Source organism: Anoplophora glabripennis, unplaced genomic scaffold (genome assembly GCF_000390285.2).
Source record: "Anoplophora glabripennis isolate ALB-LARVAE unplaced genomic scaffold, Agla_2.0 scaffold544, whole genome shotgun sequence".
NCBI classification, from domain to species: domain Eukaryota; kingdom Metazoa; phylum Arthropoda; class Insecta; order Coleoptera; family Cerambycidae; genus Anoplophora; species Anoplophora glabripennis.
In genome coordinates, this window is record NW_019416663.1 from 288,215 (window position 1) to 313,443 (window position 25,229).

Below are 25,229 nucleotides of genomic sequence, written 5' to 3' on the forward strand. Positions count from 1 at the left end.
GTTCATCCACACTGAAATCATATTGGTCGTTCCACCTATGCCTTACTGATGAGAACTAATTGTTAAAAACAACACCTGAATAATTCTGGCATAAGAATTCATTTTCTTCATTTAAATATTTTTTGACGATGGAAGTTTTACTTAATATGCACATTGCACATGAAAGTATATTCAATAATAGTATTCTATTAATAGAAGAATTATTATCTACTCCATATATTTTTAGTGTTCAAAGCATATAAAGTTTTGTCTTACCATAATATAATACTTTTTAAAATAGTGTCAACTCTTTTTCCAATGTTTTCTAAAGGGCACTTTTTATATATCGAAAATATACCTATGCGTAACTGGACCAAAACCAGTTTTTAATTAAAATTGATTTATACTCATAAACGGAACAGGCAAATTGTATTAATCTGTCGTAAATACACACATTTAGTAATAACTGTGTGATGAGGGTAGAAGCAAAAAAACATTTCAAACGTCCACTAACACCCACGTCAGTATCTCCAAAACGATCTATATCTCTTGTCTGCTTTTCATGTATCTCAGCCAGTTCAATATTTAATAAATATTGAGATAGATCTCCTAGTAGATATACAGAAATATGGTTAATAAGAATCAATTAATCAATAATAAAATTATAAACGTGAGTCAGCTCTCAGAACGATATAAAAATATTTATGATAAATTTTATCATGATAACATTCTTCCTATTTTAAAGTATTTGCATAAATTGAATAAATTCCGTTTTTAATAAAAGAGAATAAAAAATTTACTTCTAGGTAAGTCCATCAGATGAAACTTCTCCAAGTGTCTCTTAAAAATGGATACATTTATATTTCAGAATACGAATTGGCTTATTTCCATACACGGTTACATAAAAAGAAAGGAAACATGAGTTATGAGTGATATTTGCATTTGTCGGTTTTCCGGAAACTTTATTATGGAGGCAATTGTTTTGCATTAACGTTGCAAAATATATCACCGTAAAATTAAAGTTGTTAGCATTTGGATGGAAGGAATGCTTTGGACACATAAATTTATATTTCAATGTAATTCTTGTATTACATCAACGATATCAAATATTTGTAGTAGTACTGCGATATTTTTTGAAATATTAAGTCAATTGGTCATTATGAAAATATTTCTATTGAGAAAACCATTTCACAAGAAATGCATTTCAAAATTGATACGAGTACTTCAAAAAAGTCTTATATTTTATCATTTATTAAGTTTCGACTGAAGTATCAAGGCCAAACAATAACTATGATGTTATAAAGAAAAACCTATGTGACAGAAGAATGGGCATATGTACAAAGTTTGACCAGAAATTCCAAAACTGGGAATAATCCTATTTAGCCCATCTTAGCTTTATCGAAAATTATATAAATTAGCAGCTAGAGGACTTCAAAATTCATTAAACTTATCGTTTTTTTTTTTTCGAAATAACTCAGAAACGTGCTCATCAATATTTACCATTTTTAGAATATTCAATTGTCAATATTCAAATGATTTTTTAGGAATAGCATACTTTATTTGGAAAGTCTAATGAACTATAAAAATAAAAATTTTATAACAGGTGTTCAAAATGACTGCCGTACTCTTTACTGCTTAAATTAATTTGACGTAAAAAATTTAAATGAAAGATCTTTCATTGTACAGTGAAACTGTTACATTTGCAATTCATCAATGTAACTCCGCTGTCAACTGGAGATGAATAAACTATAGATTTCAAGGTACCTTACAAAAATAATCACAGGGTGTTAAATCCGGTGACTGAACCGGCCAATTTGTAAGTGGACAGTTGTCCCTTCCTATCAATCGGTCGGGATACTGTTAATTCAATAACTCTTATAACTAGAGAGAAATGGGCAAGCGCCGTCACGCATAAACCTAATGTCATGGCATGGTAATAATATTCTTCTAATCTAAGGCAGAAAATTTATTACGTTTAATTTTTTTTATGTCCAAATTATTCGTCCAAAAAATAATTTTATTAAAGTTAAAAGAGTTTGCTGTGTAGCCATTGTATAAGTAGCAAAGAAAATATATTGGCCGATATTTTCCTGTACCATTTTTTTAACACTTCGAATTATGTCGGGAGGAATTAAAAAACTTCATTTGAAATTCATATACCGAAAATGATTAAAATCAATGGGCCACATTTTTGAGTTATTCCAAAAAGAAAGATGCAAATTTTTCTTGAATTTCTAACGGCTAAATTAAGCTATTTTAGATATGGATAAGTTGGACTGAATAGGATTATTCTGAGCCAAGGAATCTCTTATCAAACATTATAGGTATATGTATTTTCTGGACATCTGTGTAATATTTATCGATTTCATCAAAGTTGGCAAAAGAAATAAAATACACAGCAATTTGCGTCAAAGGGATCTGTTTATGAAAACTTATTTTTGACTATTTCTTACTCCAAAAACGAAAATATTTGTATTAGTATTTTACTTTATTCATATAAAAATATTAATGTCTATGCATCAAAACAAAAATTGATATCGTTTGAGGAAATATTTTTTTACTTTCGATAATGCAAGTGTGGGAAGAGCAATTGAATATTTGGCTACTAACAAATATCTGTCAAACTAATCGTTGATAATTCAGGGAAATATGACAATTAAAAATTTCAGATCTAAAACTATAACTTATGGCTTATAGCTAATCAGATATAGTACATTCCCACAATTAGTTGCTTCGTTCAAGATTACTTTTACCTGGTAAAGAACTTATTATCTATATCAAATTTCTTGACACGTGAAATGTTGTGAAAAAAATTCAACTTATCTTTAAAACCTTATCGAACTGATTACATTTTTTTAAGTTGGGTATTATTATATCTAAAAATGTAAATTTATGAAGACTACCTACAGATATAGGGATAATTCAATATTTATGAATTGAATGACATTTTTGGTATAAGTAATATATGTATATCCACTTAGATTCTGTAAAATATTTTCTTCAAGAAACTAAGAGTATTCTTAAAAAATTATTATTCGCTGTATTATCACTGTATATTCTAAATGGAATGATTTACCAACGTAATTCGATAAGTATATGTTTAATATTATAAAAGGTTCTGATATTCTGAGAAAAATAATAAAGTTAATGTTAAGAAAAAGATTAAAACTATTTTACGCGAATGTTCATACTCGATTTAACAAGATAATCGTGCTTATTATAAATTTAATTATTAAATCACTGCCAACGTGAAGGAAATAAAATTACTGTTCCAAACAAAAGTACTGATCACGTGACTTGTAATCATTTGTGAACTCTTTACCACTTATACATATGTATATATGTTTGCCCATTCGTTTTAGAAAAATTAATTCTCAAGTATCTAGTATGGAAAAATTATGTATTTTTGTTATATTGGTCAGTATTTCCAAAACTAAAGCTTATAATTTCTTTAAATTAAGTACACTAAAAACAAATAGCTGATATATCACAGATGATTTAATTAGGACGTTTATTTTTTTCACGAGGCATTCAAAATGAGGGACCAATAAATTTAAAACGTTTAATAAATTATAGTTTAGGTATTGCTATGAACAGTTTGCAGTCTACCGGTTTGCTCAATAAATAGCTTTGTGACTTTAGCTGCTTTTACATCTCTGATAACTCTATATAGGAAACTCCATGTAAGACGGATTGTTCTGTAACTTTGATAATATCATTAATACAAATATGTGACCTAAATAAAAGTCAGCGAAATTATTGGATCTAATGAATAAAAATGGCGAAAACTTTTACTATATATTTTCGAAGCGAATCCTTCAGTAACTTGATTAATATTTTGAAGCATTTACTTCATACGTAGAAACAGACATTTGCTTTAGTATAAAGAAAAAAATCTGTTAATATGAATAAACCTAGTTACCTATATGTAAGTAGGTACTTCAGTAACAGGCTTCAACTTGATTTAGCACATCTAAATGTGAGAAATATGACATCATTAAATCGTATCAGAATCAAAAAATATCAGTTATAAATACTTCTTCGGTTTTTATGAAGAAAATATTACATTCTCTAGCTAATCATTTCATGTATGAACAGAAGAACGAGCAAGTGCATTAGCTAGTTCCAAACACTTTGCAAACACCCAATTATCTGCAGTACTGTTGCAGAAATCGCTGAAATTAAAAAATACCCTTATTATAGTGATGAATATAAAAGTATTTTGCAAAAACTCATATTATCGGGGTTACATAACCTCAAAGTCGTTGCAATTAATAGAATATATATTTTTTAAATTCAGCAGATTTATTATTAGTAACAAACTGCACCTAGGGGGAAGAAAATAATTTTTTATTCATGGTTTTACTTTATTGTTTAAGGCTTTTCGAAAAAATAAATAGATTATTGTTAAAAGTCATTAAAAAATCTTACATTAAAGTCATCTTTTTCCAAGTCAATAACATTGAGAGTTTCCTAGAAAAAACGTATTTATTGTCCTGAACCACCCTTAAAAACAGTTCAAATTTATCCGTGTTGCATTATAAATAACCGAAATTTGAACATAAATTGAAATAAAATTACGTGCATTAAAATCTGTCAAATTATGCTTAATTGCGTTAATTAATTTATAAAATTAGAAATAGTTAGTAATAATTTACCCGAATTTAAGCGGAACCTAAATATTGTGTCAAAACACTCTTTGCATGATTTGTGATAGTAAATTTTTTAATTTTTTGAAAAACCACAAATAAAATATGATCAATTTACTAACCAACAAGGGCCACTTAAATCCCTTAGAGCCAAATTATTAAAGTAAGTTTATCTTACAGTTCACTAACTGGAAGATTAGAATGTGTTGATGTCGGTACGTTTTAACTGCATTAAATCACATTCTAAGCCTATTGTTAGTTAACTGTAAGTTAAACTTACTTTAATAATTTGGCCTTTAAGGATTTAGAACTTTAATTTTTTTCCCCAATAATAACAGACAATTTGGAGAGACAATTTTGAAAATATGTCAATTGAGGTTATGTAAATCCATTTTATACGAATCCGAATTTATACAATTTTTACATTTTCTGCTCATAATTCACCCTGTAGGCTATATTCAATTGGTAGCAATCCGCTATAATCTCAGTTATTGAATATCGACTGCTACAAAATCTAAAGCATTTCATATAATATGAAGCAAATGCTTTTGCTGCAATCTTGTACGTTGAAATATTTGCTTTAACTTTTACTCTTTACTTTAAGCAAATGCTTCCTTTTTATTTATGAGTCCTATTTTCTACAAATGTTATAGTTATTTTCAATTACAGAGGATTGTCCTATTTATTCTAGGCGTCATCTAATTTAATTTTTGCAAAATTCAGTGTTATTTGAATTTTTGAGAACTGACGACATGATAGTAAGTTGAGCTTTTCACTATTCAAGAATGGAAAAACATAAAAATTCTATTGATTGCTTGATATTTTAAAATAGAAAAATAGTAATTATGGTCATTACAGTTTCCAATGTTCGGTTTATGAATAACTTGGAACCCTACGTTAAATTTATTTAACAGGTGTTTTTTTATTCGTCAATTTTTTTAACATCAAAGAGAAATTTAAAAATGCAATAATTTACATGGTACCTAATTTGAAAAAAATTAGGTTAGAAAAGGCCTAGAAAAAATGAAACACCCTGTTACCAGAGTTACTCACCATCCCGTATGTAAATTACGTAATTTTTAACTACCGGTAGATACGCATAATTATAATTGCCATTAATCTGAATTGTCTATGGTTGCAGGCTATAGCAGAAGATAGGACTATTCTCCAGTTCCACTACACTCAATGGCACAGCCACTCGTGCCCCTTCACGAATGCCCTTTTAGAATTCAGAAGGAGAGTACGAGCTGTAGTTGGTCACGTCATAAAATCTAATGAGGCTGGCCCCATGGTTGTGCATTGCAAGTAAGTTGCATATTATAACACATTTTTTGTTTTAATTTTATGTCTGGTAACTTTAACCTCAATGCCCGGTAAAAAATGTCAAGTGAACGATTCAATAATTTTTCAATTTTTTTATTATTTTCAAATCTACCTATACTGTGTTGTAATATGAAGTTATGGAATTATTAACATAAGAGAAAAACTCTTTTCTTGAAAACTACTGAATATAATAATTAAATTCTGAAAACGGTACCATATTTTCACGGAAATGTAAGATTAAAAAATTTTGTTATACAGGGCATCCCAAAAGTATGTGCAATTTTAACCAAGTAACAAGTCACATTTATGTCTGGTTTTTGTAAAATAATGCTAACAAGCTGTATATGAATTAAATTAGATATTTAAATAATGGAATTCATGGAATTTCCGTCTTTTTGTAGCGATGGTGGTGGAAGATCTGGTGTTTATTTATCAGTTGATGCAAATATGGAATTGGCAGAAGAGGAAGACAAATTTGACGTTTTTGGATATTTGAAGAAATTAAGACAATCAAGAAAAGGATTAGTGGATAATGTGGTAAGCATACTGCATGTATAGCGTCATTTTATAGGTACTAGATTTATATATCTAGAAAAATGTATAAATTGATCGATGACGCTTTGCTCATCGATAGCTGAACACCCTATATACAAGCAGGGATCTTGGAAACGTTAAGAGATACGAACCACCTTAAATAGGGGCAAAGTTGCATAACCAGGGGACCAACATTATGCCTATAAAAAATTAAGACATGATTAGTTTTCGAAATATTTGAAAAAAACGAAATTTTGAAAATCCGTTTTGTTTCTTTTCAGCCTTGTTTGAGGTGAAATTGAAAAAAGAAGAACACTTTCTCTAGGCAACTTTTTGCCCTCTATCGAATGGCATAATCAATTTTTATATGTAACGTTTCGTCTCTCCAGGACCATCATCGACTTGAAATCCACCTAGTTATTTACACTATTACCATCATATGGTACAATAGAACATTATTAGAGTTTTAATCCCGTGCTCATAGTTATTTCTAGGTTTCTCGAGTGCTCAAAATTTAAACAAATTTCGATCTAATTTTTTTCTTGACATACATACAAATACATCTGACATACTCTTTCATAGTTGCAGTTATAATAAATTCCGATCATATTAGGCTTATCTTCATTTTCAATATTTGCCAAAACAGTAACGTTTTTTTTACTGTAATTTTTTAAAGTATAATATTCATTTGGAGTTTTGGTTGTTCATATGCATTTTTAAGAATTAATTTGTCATAATGAAATTAAATTTGTAATTATGTTTTAATTCTGACGCAACAACCTATCGAGTTATATATGACCAGGTGATGGTAATAGTTTAAATAACTAGGTGGATTTCACAGGGGCTAAGGACACTTAGAGTGTACGATAATTCAATAAACATAGAAATCTAAATAAAAAATTTAGATAAAGTTGGAACGAATACATTGAAGATTAATTTTTCGAGACAAAACGTCTAGTTCGGGCTGAGGCAGTACAGTATTGGGTGTCATTAGGGCTTGCAAAAAATTCAATAAAATCCCCAGGGTCGTATTTAAAAATGAAGTTGATGATGGTCCTGCAGAGACGAGACGTTACATATAAAAATTGATTATGCCGTTCGATAGAGGGAAAAAAGTAGCCATGGGAAAGTGTTCTTCTTTTTTCAGTATCACCTCAAACAATACTGAAAAGAAACAAAAACGGATTTCCAAAATGTCGGTTTTCTTTAAATGTTTCGAAAACTAATCATATTAGCCTTGATTTTTTAGAGGCATAATGTTAGTCCTCTGATTATGCAACTTTGCCCCCATTTAAGCCAGTTTGTATCTCTTACCGTTTCCGAAATCCCTGTAGTGAGAAACGAATTTGTAACAGCCTGTATTTTTATACATAGATCCATTTCTTTTCATGTTTAATAAGATTTTTCTTATTAAACATGAAAATAAATGGATCTAAGCGTTTGTGCCGAAACAATGGGGTCATTCAGTAAATTTTCAAATACGTTCTTACTTTGTATACACAAAGTATTTTTCATAATTAGACGATCCTGAAAATTTCAACTCAATCCGTTGAGCGGTTTTCGAACTATATGATTTTTAAAATTGTCTCAGCCGTGACAATGCAATGACGTCACCGCATGGGACGGTCAGCCGGCTTGGCGCTATTTCCAGATGAGTTCCTGCTTTGTACAGAATTTTTTAGCGTTTGTGCATATTAAATTTAATAAAATAGAAGCAAATTTCGTACAAGCTGATTCTTCTAATTTACCAGAAGTAGATTTGTTAATCGTTATGGATTTTTTTAATAACATGTAAAGCTTATTTAAAGTACGTTCCTAGCGAAAGTTTTTATATTTTTATACAATAAGAGTAGTAAATAAGAGTAAGGCTTTTGCGTTTCAAACCACCCCAATGATATACCGAGGTTACACTTTATACAAAGGACACTTAGAATCAACGGATTTATTATTATTATTATTGTGTACGTTTATTGTTGTCCATCTAGTGCTACCAGTGCAGATTATTTCTTACATTTAATACGTGTGAAAACTATAAAACATACTTAGATTACTCATATAAGTTTTATATCGAAGTCGAAAATTTTATATCAGGATTTATTATTATTGGATAGAAGCTCAGAAAAAAAAGGATGAAGTGGAGACAATATAACTTTCCGATATTGTATATACCTACTTTAGTATATACCTACGTTCATTTTATCACATTTTGTCACACATTATTGAGAAACTTGGATCAAACGTGTGAAAGACTTATGGCTACTTCTGACTAACCATATAAAAACACAACGTGAACTGAATGTAATACATAGCTGGAACCTGGGAAAATTTTTCTTTGAATACAGGGTGTAACTAAATAAGTGTAAAACATTTAAGGGGGTGATTCTTCATTGAAAAAAAGATAGGATCTTTCATATAAAGAAACTTCATTGGAACATCCCTTGTTAAGATACAGCCCCTTAAAGGGGGTACATAAAATTTGTTTAACAATTTTTTTCACAAGCACTAAACAAGTTACAATATTGAAATTAACCTGACATTTTCTACTACCAAAAAGACACTTAGCCAGTAATTTATTTGGTTTACCCCATGGTTGTAAGGGGTGGAAAACGCAACCCCTAAAATTTATTTCCAACGTAATTTTTTGTCTTATTATTTTTTTACCATTTAAAAATTTATTTCCGATAGCCTGTTTCATTCTAAAAAAAAATGTCTCTTGAATTTTTTGCCCAAATTAAACCAGTTCGCAGCAAAAAATTATTTTACGAACAAGATACATATCGCCATAAAACGAAAATACGAAACTAATTTATCTAGTAGGCCGCCATTAGCGATACTGACAATTAAATTGGAATCAAGCTGTCAGTTTGTAAATTTTTGAAATTGAAGTAATACTAATTGTGTATTGTTCTGTTCTTAATTTGTTACTTTAATAATTCACTTGTTATTAAAATGGCATACACAAATGAGGAAATGGCTGATATGCATTACGTTTACGGTCTGTCGCAGGGGAATGGGTTAGAAGCTTCTACAAGATATGCTGAAATGTATCCTCAACGGCAGCATCCTTCACATAGAATATTTGTCTGACTTCATCAACGATTACGTGAATATGGTTCATTCAACAAAAGAACGCAGGATTGTGGTCGCCATCGAGAAGTAAGAACACCACAGCTTGAGGCAGCAGTACTTAATTTGATAGAAGAACAACCTACTACCAGTACTAGAAAGATTGCTTTCCAGCTAAATGTTGATCATATGACGGTATTTCGAATTTTAAAGGAACATCTCTTATACCCTTACCATCTGCAACGAGTACAGGCACTGTTACCGCGAGACTTTCCGAACCGTCTTGAATTTTGCAATTGGATGCTGGAAATGATTAGAAGAAATCGTGACTTTCTGAAGACGATCGAATTCACAGACGAATGTAGTTTTTCTCGGGACAAGATTATTAATTTTCATAATTACCACATATGGGCTGATGAAAACCATCACGCTATTGTCGAAACTAACCATCAAGAACAGTTTTCTCTTAAGGTGTGGGTCGGAGTTATTGGGGATTATTTAATTGGGCCTCATTTTCTACCTCCTCGATTAAATGGTGAGGCATACGTTCAATTTTTAAGAAAAGTGCATCCCCCCGTACTGCTGGAGGAAGTTCCTTTGGGCGTCAGAAGGGATATGGTTTTTATGCATGATGGGGCTCCCGCCCATTTTAGTCAAGTAGCACGTCAGCATTTAACTGAAACATATGCAAATCAGTGGATAGGTCGAGGAGGACCACAGAATTGGCCCGCTCGATCCCCGGATCTCAATCCTCTGGATTTGTCTACTTGGGGCCATTTGCAGCATTTGGTTTATCGTACTCCTGTTCGCGATGTAGAGGACTTAAGAAACCGCATTATCGATGCGTGCAGGGTAATTAGAGAGACTCCAGGAATATTTGAGCGAATACGTGGCTCAATGCGCCGACGTCTAGACGCATGCGTAATGTCTGAAGGTAGACATATTGAACATTTACTATGATTTCTACATGTTGTATGTTTTGTTATTATTAAATTAGTTTTGATTATTCCCCTTTAATCATTTAATGCAGGTAGTAACTACAAAATAACAGTAAATCCAGTCCGCATTTATGACGATGTATCTCTGTAGTTGTTCGTAAAATAATTTTTTACTGCGAACTGGTTTAATTTGGGCAAAAAATTCAAGAGACATTTTTTTTTAGAATGAAACAGGCTATCGGAAATAATTTTTTAAATGGTAAAAAAATAATAAGACAAAAAATTACGTTGGAAATAAATTTTAGGGGTTGCGTTTTCCACCCCTTACTACCATGGGGTAAACCAAATAAATTACTGGCTAAGTGTCTTTTTGGTAGTAGAAAATGTCAGGTTAATTTCAATATTGTAACTTGTTTAGTGCTTGTGAAAAAAATTGTTAAACAAATTTTATGTACCCCCTTTAAGGGGCTGTATCTTAACAAGGGATGCTCCAATGAAGTTTCTTTATATGAAAGATCCTATTTTTTTTCGATGAGGAATCACCCCCTTAAATGTTTTACACTTATTTAGTTACACCCTGTATATTGAAAATATTTGAATGGAATATATGTATACAAAGTATATACGTGCATATTTTTGTACTGATTTCAACTTGCACTTCTCCAACTGTAACAGTAGGAGCTACAGTCCGTAAGATATTTGTTAAGATAGAATTCCAAGAAGACCCCTGCGTCAGTTTCTTGGAATTAACCGCATTCGACACCCGAGGTAGAAAGACACTGGGGAAAAATCCAAAGTACGCCTCTGCCGTGGTAAATCGACATCCGAGGTAGAAAGACATTTGCGATAAATTGTTAATGTAGTTCCAATAACAGAACTTTATTGGGTTATTCTTTTTCTTGGAATTTTATCTAAACATATATTGTACAGACTGTATTTGCTTTAAGTCACGTGATCTAGGATACAAATCGCGCAAAGTTGGTTTTAAAAATACCCTATTTCTGATTAGAAAATGGACCTTTTTTGATAGCAACACGACGATTAAGTGTTAAAAGGATGGACATATTTCTGTTTGAAGACTATAATGAAATTTATTAAAATTTTAAACTTATGACAATATTGCACAACAAATTAATTTTTTTAATAAAATAAATATTAGAGGATAGTGTTAAATTTAGTTTTTATTCAAATAGAGAAGGATAATAACATAATTATTTTAAATTCTTCAAGTAATTTATTATATGTATGTTATTATAAATAAAATCGAAACGTTTATTCACTGTTCTTATTTAGTCGAACAACTTATGACAAATATAATATATCATACAATACCTAACAAAAGAAAACATACAAACAATGTGTTTACCAATTTCATTCTAGAAACATGAACCAGTAAAAAATATAATCTAAATTTTAAGATAGACACTATTCAAAAGAAAACGCTCAAAAACTGAAACAATTTCTACACTGAAACAAATTACCAACAACGAACACTCATTTTACATCTCGACTCTTTATCATCTATCTCTTCACATTCCAGCCAGTGGCGGCTAGTGCGGGGGGTTTTGGGTCGCCGCCCCTCCTAGAAATTTTCGTAATAAAAAAATTATTTTAAAATTTACTGTACAATGTCTTCTTTATAATAATTAGATTAGTTTTCTGTAAAAGGTAATGTTAAATTTGTAATATACAGTCAAATTAACTCAATTTGCAAAATTCACTTGAATAACACTGAGTACGTGGATCCTGGTAGCTCGTCCCTAAATCTGTAGTGTTTACAGCGGTGGTCATGGTTACCGTCGTGCAGCAGTGAAAGACGGAGTGGGTGTAGCGCATATTTACTATACAGCTCTGTTTAGTTAGCCCGTAACCAAATAGTAGCTATTCACCACTTTATTTTCTTATTATACGTGTGATGTAAGACTTTGTTGACTATGGGATTGTTTCTTGTTTATTTTTTAAAAGATTTCACAAGTTTAAATTAGGTCGTAAAGGCAAACAGAACTTGCAGTTAATGCTATCTACCGAAGAATTAATGGTACGAGAAATACCAAACTTTAATGAAAAAGTAATTGAAAAGATTATCTCGATCAAAAGCAGAAGAATGGTTTCTCACTCAAAAAAATAATGTTGAACACATTTTCCCTATATTTCAATAATACTTAAAAAAAAGTACCCAATTGTATTTAATTCCAACCATAGTATACTGTCAAATCTCTAATATCATGTAGCTCGTTGCAATCAGAGAAATTAGCTGAATTCATGTTGCAAGAGCCAATAGGAAAATAAAAGTTTAATGCCATTGCTCCATCCAGATAAACGCCACGGTTAATAAAACTTCCTTATTAAAAAAATTTCCCAATAATGTGAGTTTAAAAAGTCAAATCTTTCTGCTTTCGAGTTCGAACAATTAAACACAAAAATGGAGGTTTTCAGTCTTTCGTCGATAATTTCGAAACAAAAAAAGGATCAATAAAATCTGCCTTCGGCACATTATTTGTCATCAAATTCGGCAACTGCGGCTCGAAATACTATTTTCTGACACTTTAGTATCTAAAGCATATACCTATATTATAGGACGGCGCTTTTCTAATTTAACAAGATCTCCTTTTAACTGTTAATAATTTTTAAATTGACTCTAAATAAACTGAGGTCTATAATACACGTGCTACAATTTGTTTTTTCATAAGTACCGCGCAATATCTCAATCCCATCACGTTACATTCAATTCGACTCCAACATCTTCCCTATGGCGGATTGAATTTTATAGATGTTTACAATTTCGAGAAAACCCTCGGGTGAACTAAATCCTGGGGGAGTGTGAAAGCTACTCTGATGTAACAGAGTATTCAAGTAAAGGGAGAAACGAGGTAACATCTCAATAGTACTTTCAGTCCCAATTTCAGAACATTCGTCGGAGGACGAAAAGGCCTTTGTATGTCTTTGCGCTTGGGCGATGTATAAAAAAGCAATTTTTCCCATCAAACAATAAAATTGTGAGTAGGTATACCAATTCCGTTCCCCAGAGAAATACGTAGAATATTTTTATAGCGATTTGATATTTCAATTTCTGTAATATCTAAATAAAACATTTTTAACTGACCTGAAAACTTAAACTACAAATTAGTGACAGGATACTGAAAGCGTTGAATGAAATATTCTGCTCGTTCTCTAGAAATACGTGTATATAAATCACCTAGATTTAGTGCAATGTGACATGAATTAAACTGCTAAACACATAAAATTTTCCATTTAGTATTGCATTTTTTGAGGTTAACTTCTATTGCTTCAAAACTCATCCGAAAAAATTAGCACAGTGTACACTGGTGCTCACTAGTGTACCTATTCAATTAAGAACAATTATTTGCTTAAATTGTTCAGTAGCAGGCTTCAATTAATTAGTGTAATGTACATACATACAATAGTGTAGGTACAGACTAAACAGCTATGACTGAGGTGTAGGATAATTTAATATTATCCTATGTGCTCATTGTTCTACTTTCTTTTGAATCAGTTTTTCAAATTATTTAGGAATTTAGTGGTTATTTCATTAGTGTAGTTTAGTTTAATATTTTTTAAAATGGTACATTAATTCATCAATGCGTCAAATATCTGTCGCACAAATATGTAAAAAACTTCGGTGGAAAAATTTCAAACATCTACTACAAAAAGAGCCAGATATGGGCATGGCGATGTTCCTTATCAAGAAATAAGTGTAGTATATTCGTACAATTTTGTCTTATGATGGTTCATACTTGATATACAGGTTGTTAAAGTACGAATGAAATAAATACAAAATAAGAAATTTTCAAAATATAACGAAATTTCTTGAAATAAAATAACCATATTTACGAATACTGCATCAAAAAAACAAAACAATACTGTTACATCGTAAAACGAAACTATAAATGCTCACTCAAAATCAACACAATTTTGTGTTAAAACGTGTCCACCCCGATTGTGTTGATATAATAACTTCACTCGGTACAAGTGGGTGTAGACTCGCTTTAACAAAAAAATGTGGTGATTTTGAGTGAAAACATACTCATTTTTTTTGCGGTGTAATAATATAAAAACTTTAACAGGTTCAAGACCCAATTACAGGAAATGTTCATTTAAAAATAGATAAAAAATAAAACAGTATTTAAAAACATAAATGTTGTAATTATTATACATTATGTGTATGGAGGCTTCACCAAGATATTAGTTCTATAATTTTCATAGTAATAAACACCGCTTTCCGCAGTACTACCCTAGGAGTATGAAAATTAACTTACTTAAACATGAAAAAAGAATCAATATTATTATTTTATTGAACTTATAATTAATTCTTCTATTATAAAGACAACATATTAAAACGATTAGTAGGCAAATAATTATTAATTCTTTTTAGGCTCAAATAATAAATATTTTAAACACATCTACTTAACAAACAGATTCAGGGTTAGCTTTATGACATTCAAACCAAGGATACCAAATGGTAGTACATACCATGTTCAAGCTTAGATCGAATGTAAACATTTAAATAATTTTAGAGTAGAACAATTAAGAAAGTCTTCATAATTTCTAAGAATAAAGTCAAACTTTTTATACAGGGTAGGAAAGTACCCATGGTCTATCTGAAGTTACGTGAGAGCGATAAAGTAAGCCATAGAGATCGCATATGCGATAGAGAAGGATCGCTATAATGAAGGCGTCTCATAGTCACCGCCCGTTTCGCCCTTCCACAAATAAGATCCACTTCTTATTTGTGGGAAGGGCGAAATGGGCGGTGACTATTAGACGCCTTCACTATACCCATCCTTGTCTATCACATGGATTTCTATGGCTTACTTTGTCGCTCTCACGTAACTTCAGATAGACCATCGGTACTTTCCTACCCTGTATGCATTTTTTATAGTCTTATTGATATGATTTGACGTCTTTAAATTCCGAAAACCGCGTAACTGAATCGATTGTATAATTGAATAGTATTACTTGGTTTTTCTTGAAGTAAGTAATCATATTACACTGTGAGATATGTAGCAGTAATAGTAGTAGTAGTAGATAGTAATTTTTTTGTGCACCATTGAACAATTGATTCCAGTAATTTGCAGTCTGATAGAATGTATCTTACTGCAGATTTTAAGATCATCTGCAAACATTAGTTTATTACAGTTAGTACCGTTAGTAATATCATTAATGAAGAAGAGAAATAAAATTGATCCTAAATTAGACCCTTGTAGCACACCAGAGTTAGTTTTATATGTAAATGAAGAATACCCCTCATGTTCCACAAATTCTTTACACCGTAGCATAGTTGAACGAGCAAAGTAAGTTAATTTGCTTAATAATATGTATAGATCAATTTGATGCTTCTTAAAAATTCTTCCACAAATTCTTTACACCGTGGCATAGTTGAACGAGCAAAGTAAGTTAATTTGCTTAATAATATGTATAGATCAATTTGATGCTTCTTAAGCATCAATGATGAAGTGCTCCTTAAAGATCCATATAAACAGCATTAACCTTATTTACTTAAAATTTTTGCCACAAACTGATTTAAGAAACATAAATTAATAAAGGATGTCCCAAAAGAAATGCAGGATTTTATATGAGAAAAAGATTTTATCAATTAAAAGGTAGGTAAGTACGTGTTTTTAAAGGGTAGACATTGCCAATAAATATGGAGGAAGGAGGATCAGACAGATATCCTCCGCGACTCATTTGGCATATTCGACTACTTTTAAGAAAATTCTATATCGCGCTTTCGCATACCTGCAGTTGAATTTCGTTGATAACTCTCAGAAAGTCTGCCTTTAATGGTTCATTTGAGCGGAATAAACTTTGGACTTTACGAATCTCCACAGAAAAAAGTCGCATGGCGTAAGAGAGCATAATCTTGGTGTCCAAGTCACTTCACTTAGGTATATGTGAAATCGTCCATTAAATTTCTGCCGTAACAAGTGGATAAATTCACGTGCCGTATTGCAGGTGGCACCATCTTGCTGGAACCACACATTATCCAAATGAGGCCACAAAAAGTTCAATAGCATCTCTTGTTATCATTCTCCATTGACAACAAGCTGAGATCCATGTTCGCCCTCCCCCCTCCCAAAAAAATCTTATATTAAAATCCGTTGCATTGTGCTTTTTCAAATGTTCAATTGCAACTGAAATTACGGGAATTTCCGCCACACTATCACTCACCGTAACTGAACGGCCAGTACAAGGCCAGTTTGTTATTTCGTTAACATTTGTTTCATTCGGGACATCTACCAAAAATTCGGCGTAATTTAAGCACAGTCTCAGCTACATACTATCCGTACTTGTGATGAATTTTCACAATCTTCACTCGCTCATCCATTTTGTCTAACTGCAATGTGTTTACTACAGCATATCACCCTGCACAATGTTACCAACAGTTCGGAATGAAAATTGAGCACTATTCCGCACTAAATCCTGTATTACTTTTGGAACACCCTTATGTAGTGGATCTTTTTTCGAAAAATACGTGCTGGCCAAGCATAATAAATATCTTAGCACGTGGATATACTTGTTTTACATTATAATTTCATATAACTATGCAAAATTAGATAAAATTGATATGGGTCTACAATTCTGTAAAACACTTCAATATCAAATTATACAAAAAAGTTATAGTTACATTAGTACATTACAACAAACTTTAACAAAGAAACTTGGAATTCCATCAATCCCCGAAATAAGTTTATCTTTTTTTCGATACCCTAATCTGATCTGCCTCAAGTATTGAATTAACAAAAACATTTTCGTTAACGTACGCTTCTTCTACGAAGTGATTCACGTAACTAATATCAGATATGGTATGAACACGACGAAAATATTCAGCAAACTCGTTGACAATTGATTTTAGATTGGTGTATGCCACAGTGTCGTCGATTATTCCCTAGGGGATTCTGGAATGACCTTTTTTATTACTAACATAAAACCAAATCGCAGAAGAATCAATTTTAATATACTCTACTTACAAAAAAAAAATAACTACTGTGAGCATTTTGAATTTGTATTTTAATTAGGATCCGATGTTTAACTCACTATAGAATTCTAGATAGATTACCCAGCCCCACAAAAGAAAAAGTGTTCGGACTTGTGGGTCGCACATATGTATTCCCATGTATTTTTCGACGCCGATCCCGAGCTCAGAAATGGCCCTCCACCTCTGGAATTGGCCCCAGGGGCCAAAAATGGCCTCTATGGGGCCTGAAAGATGGATTCCGGGATGAGGCGAGGTCGAAGGTGCATTCTAAAGCCAAAGCCGGATTTGTGGTCGAAAAGTATATGGCCAGCTGAAATTCCCCGTTTGGGACCGGGAAAATGACCCCTTAGGGACCGGAAAATCGTGTTTCGGACGTCGCAATCGCAACAGTGGTATTTGTATGTACCTACTTTTAAATTCTGGAACTCAGACTGTGCTCGAAAGGTTTATGGCCAACTGGAATTCCCCGTTTGGGACCGGAAAAATGACCCCTTAGGGGCCGGAAAATCGCGTTTCGGACGTCGCAATCGCAACAGTGGTATTTTGTATATACTTCCGTATGATGAGATACTGTCGGTATACTGTATCGTTTATACTTTATACTTTATAGCGTTCTGAAGTTCCGTACTGACAATTGAGTGTAGAGAAATATATGGGAAAAGGATAGAGGCATTGGAATCGGTGGATCGGGCATTAAGAATATTTTAGATACCTGGGAAAACTATCACCCAGGAGTAATTCTTGAATTAAGGCGTGAACCGAGCGTGATAGAACCTTCTCGACCTCAAACCTACTTGCAGAGTAGAAGAACATATTGAAATCACTCAATTTTCCAACCCCGGCAGGGGTATTTTTTCATGGGAAAACCACTGTTGCGATTGCGACGTCCAAAACACTATTTTCCGGACCCTAAGGGGTCATTTTCCTATTCCCAAACGGGAGATTTCAGTTGGCCATAAACTTTTCGAGCACAGTCTGAGTTCCAGAATTTAAAAGTACATAAAAGTACCACTGTTGCGATTGCGATGTCCGAAATACGATTTTCCGGCCCCTAAGGGGTCATTTTCTCGGTCCCAAATGGGGAATTTCAGTTGGCCATAAACTTTTCGACCACAAATCAGGCTTTGGCTTTAGAATACACCTTCGACCTCGCCTCACCCCGGAATCCATCTTTCAGACCCTATAGAGGCCATTTTAGACGTGGAGGGCCATTTCTGAGCTCGGGATCGGATTCAGCGTCGAAAAATACATGGGAATACATATGTCCGACCCACAAGTCCGAACACTTTTTTTTGTGGGGCTGTGTTATTATTAGTTTGTAAGTTTGCACAATGACGAAATACTCCAAACAGATTTAAATTATAAGAGAAATGCCAAATATAAATTACTTCAGAAAATATAACTCTTAATATCTCTTCGTTGTTTTTATGAAGTTAATATTTCATATATTTAATGATTTTAAAACTTTATGACATTTAGTTGAAGAATTTAAATTTTTGTTTATAAATTATATCGTTTAATTTCTGATTCTGTAACACCGTAATCACAATTTTTTAAATTCAAAATCAGTTTAAAAATCTGTGATTTTAATTGTAGTCTTAAACATACGATTTAAATAATCTCGACCTTGATTGCATGCGATCTAAAGAAATATGTAAAATTGGTCTTAATTCTAACACCATTCTTTCTTCGTATTTGACAAGAAAGTAGCTGTTGTTATGAGAACTATACTATACCCAATTTAGGTATGCTTTCAATAGTTCCTGAGTAATTAATCAATAACTATGTTCAACTTTCTATCTTTAAAACATAGAACCTTTAGAAATCGTTATAAGAAAAATTATTAACTCTAGTTTTTTCTGTTCTAACTATGAGACACAGTCTTGTCAAAATGTCTTCAAAACTGATCAAAAACGAAAAGTATTCCAGAAACTTTTGTTTACCTAGATTTGCCATTCTTTTACAATCCTGTATTTAGAGACTAACAGAAAAAATTGAAATTTTAAGTAAGTGATGTTGAAAAAACTCAATATTTTTGTAATAACTTTTGAAGCCGTTATTCCAATTATTAATATAAAATGTCCAGTTTCATGTTCGGATAAAAACAGGGCCGTATTAGCCTATGGTGGGGCCTGGGGCTAGCTCTGTGAAATACCTTTTCTAAAAAAAAGCTCACGTAATCAGCGACTTACCAATATAGAAAAACTAAACACCCTTTCTTTTAATTCTAAAAAAATATCACGCAATTAGCGATTTACCAATATAATATTTAAAAGATATAATATAATAATAATATATAATAATAATATATAATATANTCTTTATTCCCCTCTTAATAGCATTATATAATTATCTTTTAACAAATAATCAAATAAAAATAGAAATATTCTCTTTCTAGTAAATAAAATAGCAATAATAATAATAATAATAATAATAATAATAATAATAAGATATAATATATATAATAGAATATAATATTTAAAAGATCTTGCCGGGGCCCCCGATTTCGTAAGGCCCGGGGCTATAGTTCCCGTAGCCCCCTCCTAGATGCAGACCTGGATAGAAAGGCGAAAATGGCTTTAATAAGGAAGTGCTTTCAATTTTTGTGTAGCTTTAATTATTCCCTTTATTTCTACTTTTCGAAGTACTAATGTATCCAATTTGAAACATTCTGTATAATATAGAAATAAAACATCCTAATTTTATTAAATATTACAAAGAAATTGGCATTTGCTTTTTAACATATATTCAGCATTCAAGCTTATTCTCAGAAAAGATACAGAGCGACCTAATTAAATGATGCATATTCTGTACCTGGTAAAACGACGAATATTGTAGCATGACTCATTTTTCTATAAAAATCTTCTTGAGACCTCATTATTACTCGTGATGTTCTAAATTGAATATTTTTCTGTATAACTAGAACAATAGTTACCTTACTATATTTATTGGGTTAGTGTTTATTTTCATCAACTTAATGAACACAAATTAAAATGACAGACAGGTGTTTATTTACCAAATGTAATGAAAATATGCACATTAAAATTACTTTGTTTCCCAAGAATAGTATATATTCACCAAATCTTAGCCAATATTTGGTGAATGTTATTAATATATAATTTGATAGCTAATTAAAATTAAACTGCATATAATTTATTTTCACAAAGTAAAATTGATATTCATTTGAGTTTCTTAATCTTAAAAAAGCCGCATTTTAATTATGAAAGAGTCCCTTCTTAACTTTTTTGTAATTACTACAACCCATACATTATAATATTAATTTTTTTCAGGACCAATACAAGTTCATTTATGACACCTTAGAAGAACATGTGATCTGCGGAAATTCCTGGTTTCCAGTGAGCGAGCTGTCTCAAAGACTGAAGCAAAAATCGTCTAAAGACCCGAACACCAAGATGAACGAGTACCAGAGGGAGTACATGCTGATCTGCAAGCAGACTCCTCGTTTTACCATAGGGGACTGTGCCGGTGGACACCGTGGAGACAACCGAAAAAAGAACAGAGACGTCCTCATTGTCCCGCGTAAGCACCTAATATTTATTAACATTGGATTTACAGTATTTAGATATTCGTGGAATTATTCTAATTTTGTCTAGTAGGAGGTAACATTAAAAAATGCAAAGTAACTGATTTAATTTAATTTAGTTTAAACATGTCGATATCCGAATAGTCCAATCCCAAATCGTCAAATTTCCAGAACTATTGAAAGACGTCTTTCAGAATTGGTCGGTTTAAAATTAACAGAAGTAACGCCAGACGTCTTCATCAAACTCGAACACCCAATGTGGCACCGGGCCCAAACCCGGCACCCAGGGTCAAATTAATAGAGACAAACTATATTTTCTAAAAGTACAGTGAACAGAGTGAATTCATCTTTTTCATGTTCACCCAGTTCAACAATTTCTACCTCTTGATCCTGCCGTTTATTCGTCAATATAAACCCTATATAACAGGCAAATTCTTTTTACGACGATTCGTGTTCACGAAACTTAAGATAATAAATATCCATAAGCAACCTGTTTACGCAGATAAAAATCCCCATGTCGTTATGGAAAGATGTTTTTAGCGTGGACTTAATATAAAAGTATGGGCTGCTTTTATCAGTAATATTCTGCTTGGTTCTACCAATTATTTAATCGTTTCGATGGTAACACTTATTTATGAAAAAATTAATTCTCAAATTCGATCCAGTGGCTTAGATATGCAGTATGCTATATTCATCAAGAATTATGGCTCGGCACTGAAAACTATTCGCCTTGTTTCTCTCAGAGGGAAAGAGATAAAGAGAGATGAGCCATATGGCTTGCCGTAAAAAAGACTATACAGGGTGGTCCGAATTTTATGCAGGCAACTTCGAGGACAGATAGATCTCTTTAAAATAATAGGAGTTTACCTTATAAACATAGGTCTGGAACGGCCTCGTTCTAGAGATACAGGGTGTTGAAGTTGTTAAAATTTTTTTTTGTTTATATCTCAGGAATCTATTAACCGATCTCAATAAAATTTGGTACAAATAATGTACGATAGAAGGCCTTGCATTCCCTAAAATATGAGCTCTAAGGGTTTAACCAGTGGTGTACAACTGGACAGGGGTCATCCCCTTTTTATAAAAAAAAACCTACGCCACTGTATTTTTTACAGATTATTGTAACGGATTTATATTTTAATACACTAAATACGTAAAAAAGGTGACTTGAATTTTTTCCTTAAGGTTCACCATTTTCAAGTTATTCACACAAATACAATCCCTACATCTTCTATTAATGGAACTAATTGAAGCTAATATTATGTGGTGGTTTTCTTTTAATTCATTAGATCCGTCTTCTATTCGCTGCAGTAGTTGTGGTCTAGTATCTATTGGAGTAAACTTTTTTTAGGTCACCCCAAACATAGAAGTCCAGGGATCTGGCTGGCCAAGACACTGGACCCTCTGCACGATTATGGTTGACATTGGCATTTGGTCTTCTACCTATCCACCATCTCATATAATTTTCATTAAGCCATTGTTGTATTATTCTCCTAAAATGCGCAAGAGCACCATCCATTTGTATCCAGCTATTTTGTCGTATATTTAATGGAACATCCTCTAATAATTCAAATAGATGGTTTTCTAGAAAGTTTAGAAATGACGAATTTCATGAGGATTTTCTTGTGACCAGATTCAGATTGTGAAAATTCACTACCCCTCGCCTTGTGAAAGTAGCCTCATCGGTCCAAAGTATTTCTAGTAAGAATTCAAACAACCACTGATAAAAAATCAGGCGTCTGCATCTCCCGGAAGTAAATTTTGCACAGGTTGTAAATGGTACGGATTTCTGCCATCCTTACGTAGAACTTTTCAAGGATCGTCGTCAAATGCTTTAAAAATTTCATTTCTGTGCCTTTCATTCCTTTGTCGTGATTTTCCAAATATTGTTTTATTCCAAAAAGATGAAGGCGATGAGTGTAAAGAATTGTGTCGATGTGCTTACAAATTGCACTTACTTTTAAGCATAAAGTGTCTGCCACAAGGGGATTGTATTGGTATGAATAACTTGAAAACGGTGAACTTTAGGGAAAAAATTCAAGTTACCTTTTTACGTATTTTGTGCATTAGAATATAAATTCGTTACAATAGCTTGTAAAAAATACAGTGGCGTAAGTTTTTTTAATAAAAAAGGGGTGACCCTGTCCAGTTGTACACCACTGGTTGAATCTTTAGAACTTATATTTTAAGGAATATAAGGCCTACTATCATACATTATCTGTACTAAATTTTATTGAAATCGGTCGATGGATTCCGGAGATATAAACAAAAAATATTTTTTTTTAACAACTTCAACACCCTGTATCTCTAAAACGAGGCCGTTCTAGACCTATGTTTATAAGGCAAACATTTACTCTTTTAAAAAGATCTATCTGCCCTAGAAGTTTCCTGCATAAAATTCAGACCACCCTGTATATAAGAGCGTTGGGACTCGCTCACTTTCAATGTGGCTTATCTCGATAAGTATTCATTTTTGCGTCTTGGACCCGTAACAACTTTTGATCAGGACATCTTAAACTATAATATTTCATTTTCAGACAATTTGACGGGTTGCCGATTTCCATTAACTGTATGCGTGGTCCTTTCATGTCATACATGGTGTTCCACGTCAACGTGTCAAAAACAAAGGAGCCTCGTTTTCAAGAAACAGGATGTTATTCTTAAATAAATTCAGATGCATTTATCTAAACAAATTATATTAAAAAATTGTTAATTTGTACTGGTTTACATTGAGACTTAATGTTTTCACGTTGAATATCATTTTGTTTGTGTATTGTTCATACAAAATTTCGTTTCAATAACTTCGTTTCTAAGATATTTAGAGATATATGTTTTTTAAATTTATTTCAAAGCCGTTTACCTCAAAAATCAAAATTAAGTTTATATAACAAAATTCCATTATTTTCTTCTCCATTATTTAAGTCTCTTCTATGGGTTCTTGAATTTTCTTGGACAAAATTCGGGATGCCCTGTATTTTTAAAAACTTAAGATGTAATTATATTGTGCAAGTTAAAGATTATGTTGTTAAAAACAATTTATTTAACACTTGAATGTAAGTAAGTACAGAATATCAGTCAAACAACTGAAACGATTACAAAGTATGTACTGTCGCTAGAAAGCGTTTTGAGCCTATTTATATGTTCGCTATCCGATGTTTATGTATTATGATCTAGACTAGACCCTTGATTGATATTTTCTTACCGGATGCTAAAAGGGCTGTTCCTTAATTGCATAATATGCTGAACATTCTTCGAGAAAATGGCGAATGCGCCGGAATAAAAATTTTACTATAAATTAATTTTTATTAAAAAAAAATTGTTAGTAAAACAAATAAAAGACGAGATAAAAAATAATAGATACTTACACTGCCTGCACTATCACTATAAATGACATAGATGTTCGTAAAATGTCCAAAATTGCAAGACTGATATATTTTTACAATAATATCTAAATATTTTTAACGTGAACTATCTTACATAATATTGGCTAAAACGACTCTTCTCATTACTGTACTAAACCTTAAAAATAATTAACGATTTAAGTAGTACAGAAAATTTTGTGATACTGTTTTATAATATCTGATAATCTCTTTACAATTATATATATTATTGTTGCTCACATTTTTGGTACGTACAACAGTAAAAAAAATACTAATTTATATTAATTTCAGATAAAAATAGATTTCGGATGTGTATATCCACGTGTGTATATGACTTTGAATGTATGTTAGTGCATAAATGACTATAAATTAATTTGTAAAAAATATATACTCAAATAAATATTATTAATATTATTATTAAATATTTTGTCTTTTTATAGCTGACAACTTTCGACCATACTTAACATCATTCCAAGGAAATAGCTATACCGACTATATAAATGCTGTATTTGTAGATGTAAGTACATTATAGATAAACATTGTCAAAGCAAACATGCCGCTTAAAAGCATTTAATATTTATTAATTTTGGATTTTTACATTTTAAATTGTAAGAAATTATTATATTAACAGATCATATCTGGTAAATTGTAAAACAGGTTTTCCTTAGGCTAATTCCGAGAAAATACAAAAAAGTAGATGCTTGTGCTAGAAAGATTTATGTATTTAAAGTTGAGCACGAGTGGAAAGCAAATATGTAAATTATAAAGGACTAATTCACAAATAACAGTAGCTTAGTTTCCACCATAAATGATAAAATA

General features: G+C 31.8%; 1 protein-coding gene across 5 annotated transcripts in view; it reads left to right on the plus strand.

Annotated features, from left to right (window-relative positions):
* Positions 1–25,229, plus strand: part of LOC108911838 (receptor-type tyrosine-protein phosphatase kappa) — a 236,027-nt gene that overhangs the window by 197,199 nt on the left and 13,599 nt on the right. For all 5 annotated transcript variants that reach the window (XM_018716884.1, XM_018716888.1, XM_018716885.1 and 2 more), the window contains 4 exons: positions 5,770–5,933; positions 6,353–6,488; positions 20,777–21,026; positions 24,851–24,927. In XM_018716884.1, the coding sequence (XP_018572400.1) occupies positions 5,770–5,933; positions 6,353–6,488; positions 20,777–21,026; positions 24,851–24,927 (627 nt within the window). The remainder of the gene's footprint in view (positions 1–5,769; positions 5,934–6,352; positions 6,489–20,776; positions 21,027–24,850; positions 24,928–25,229) is intronic.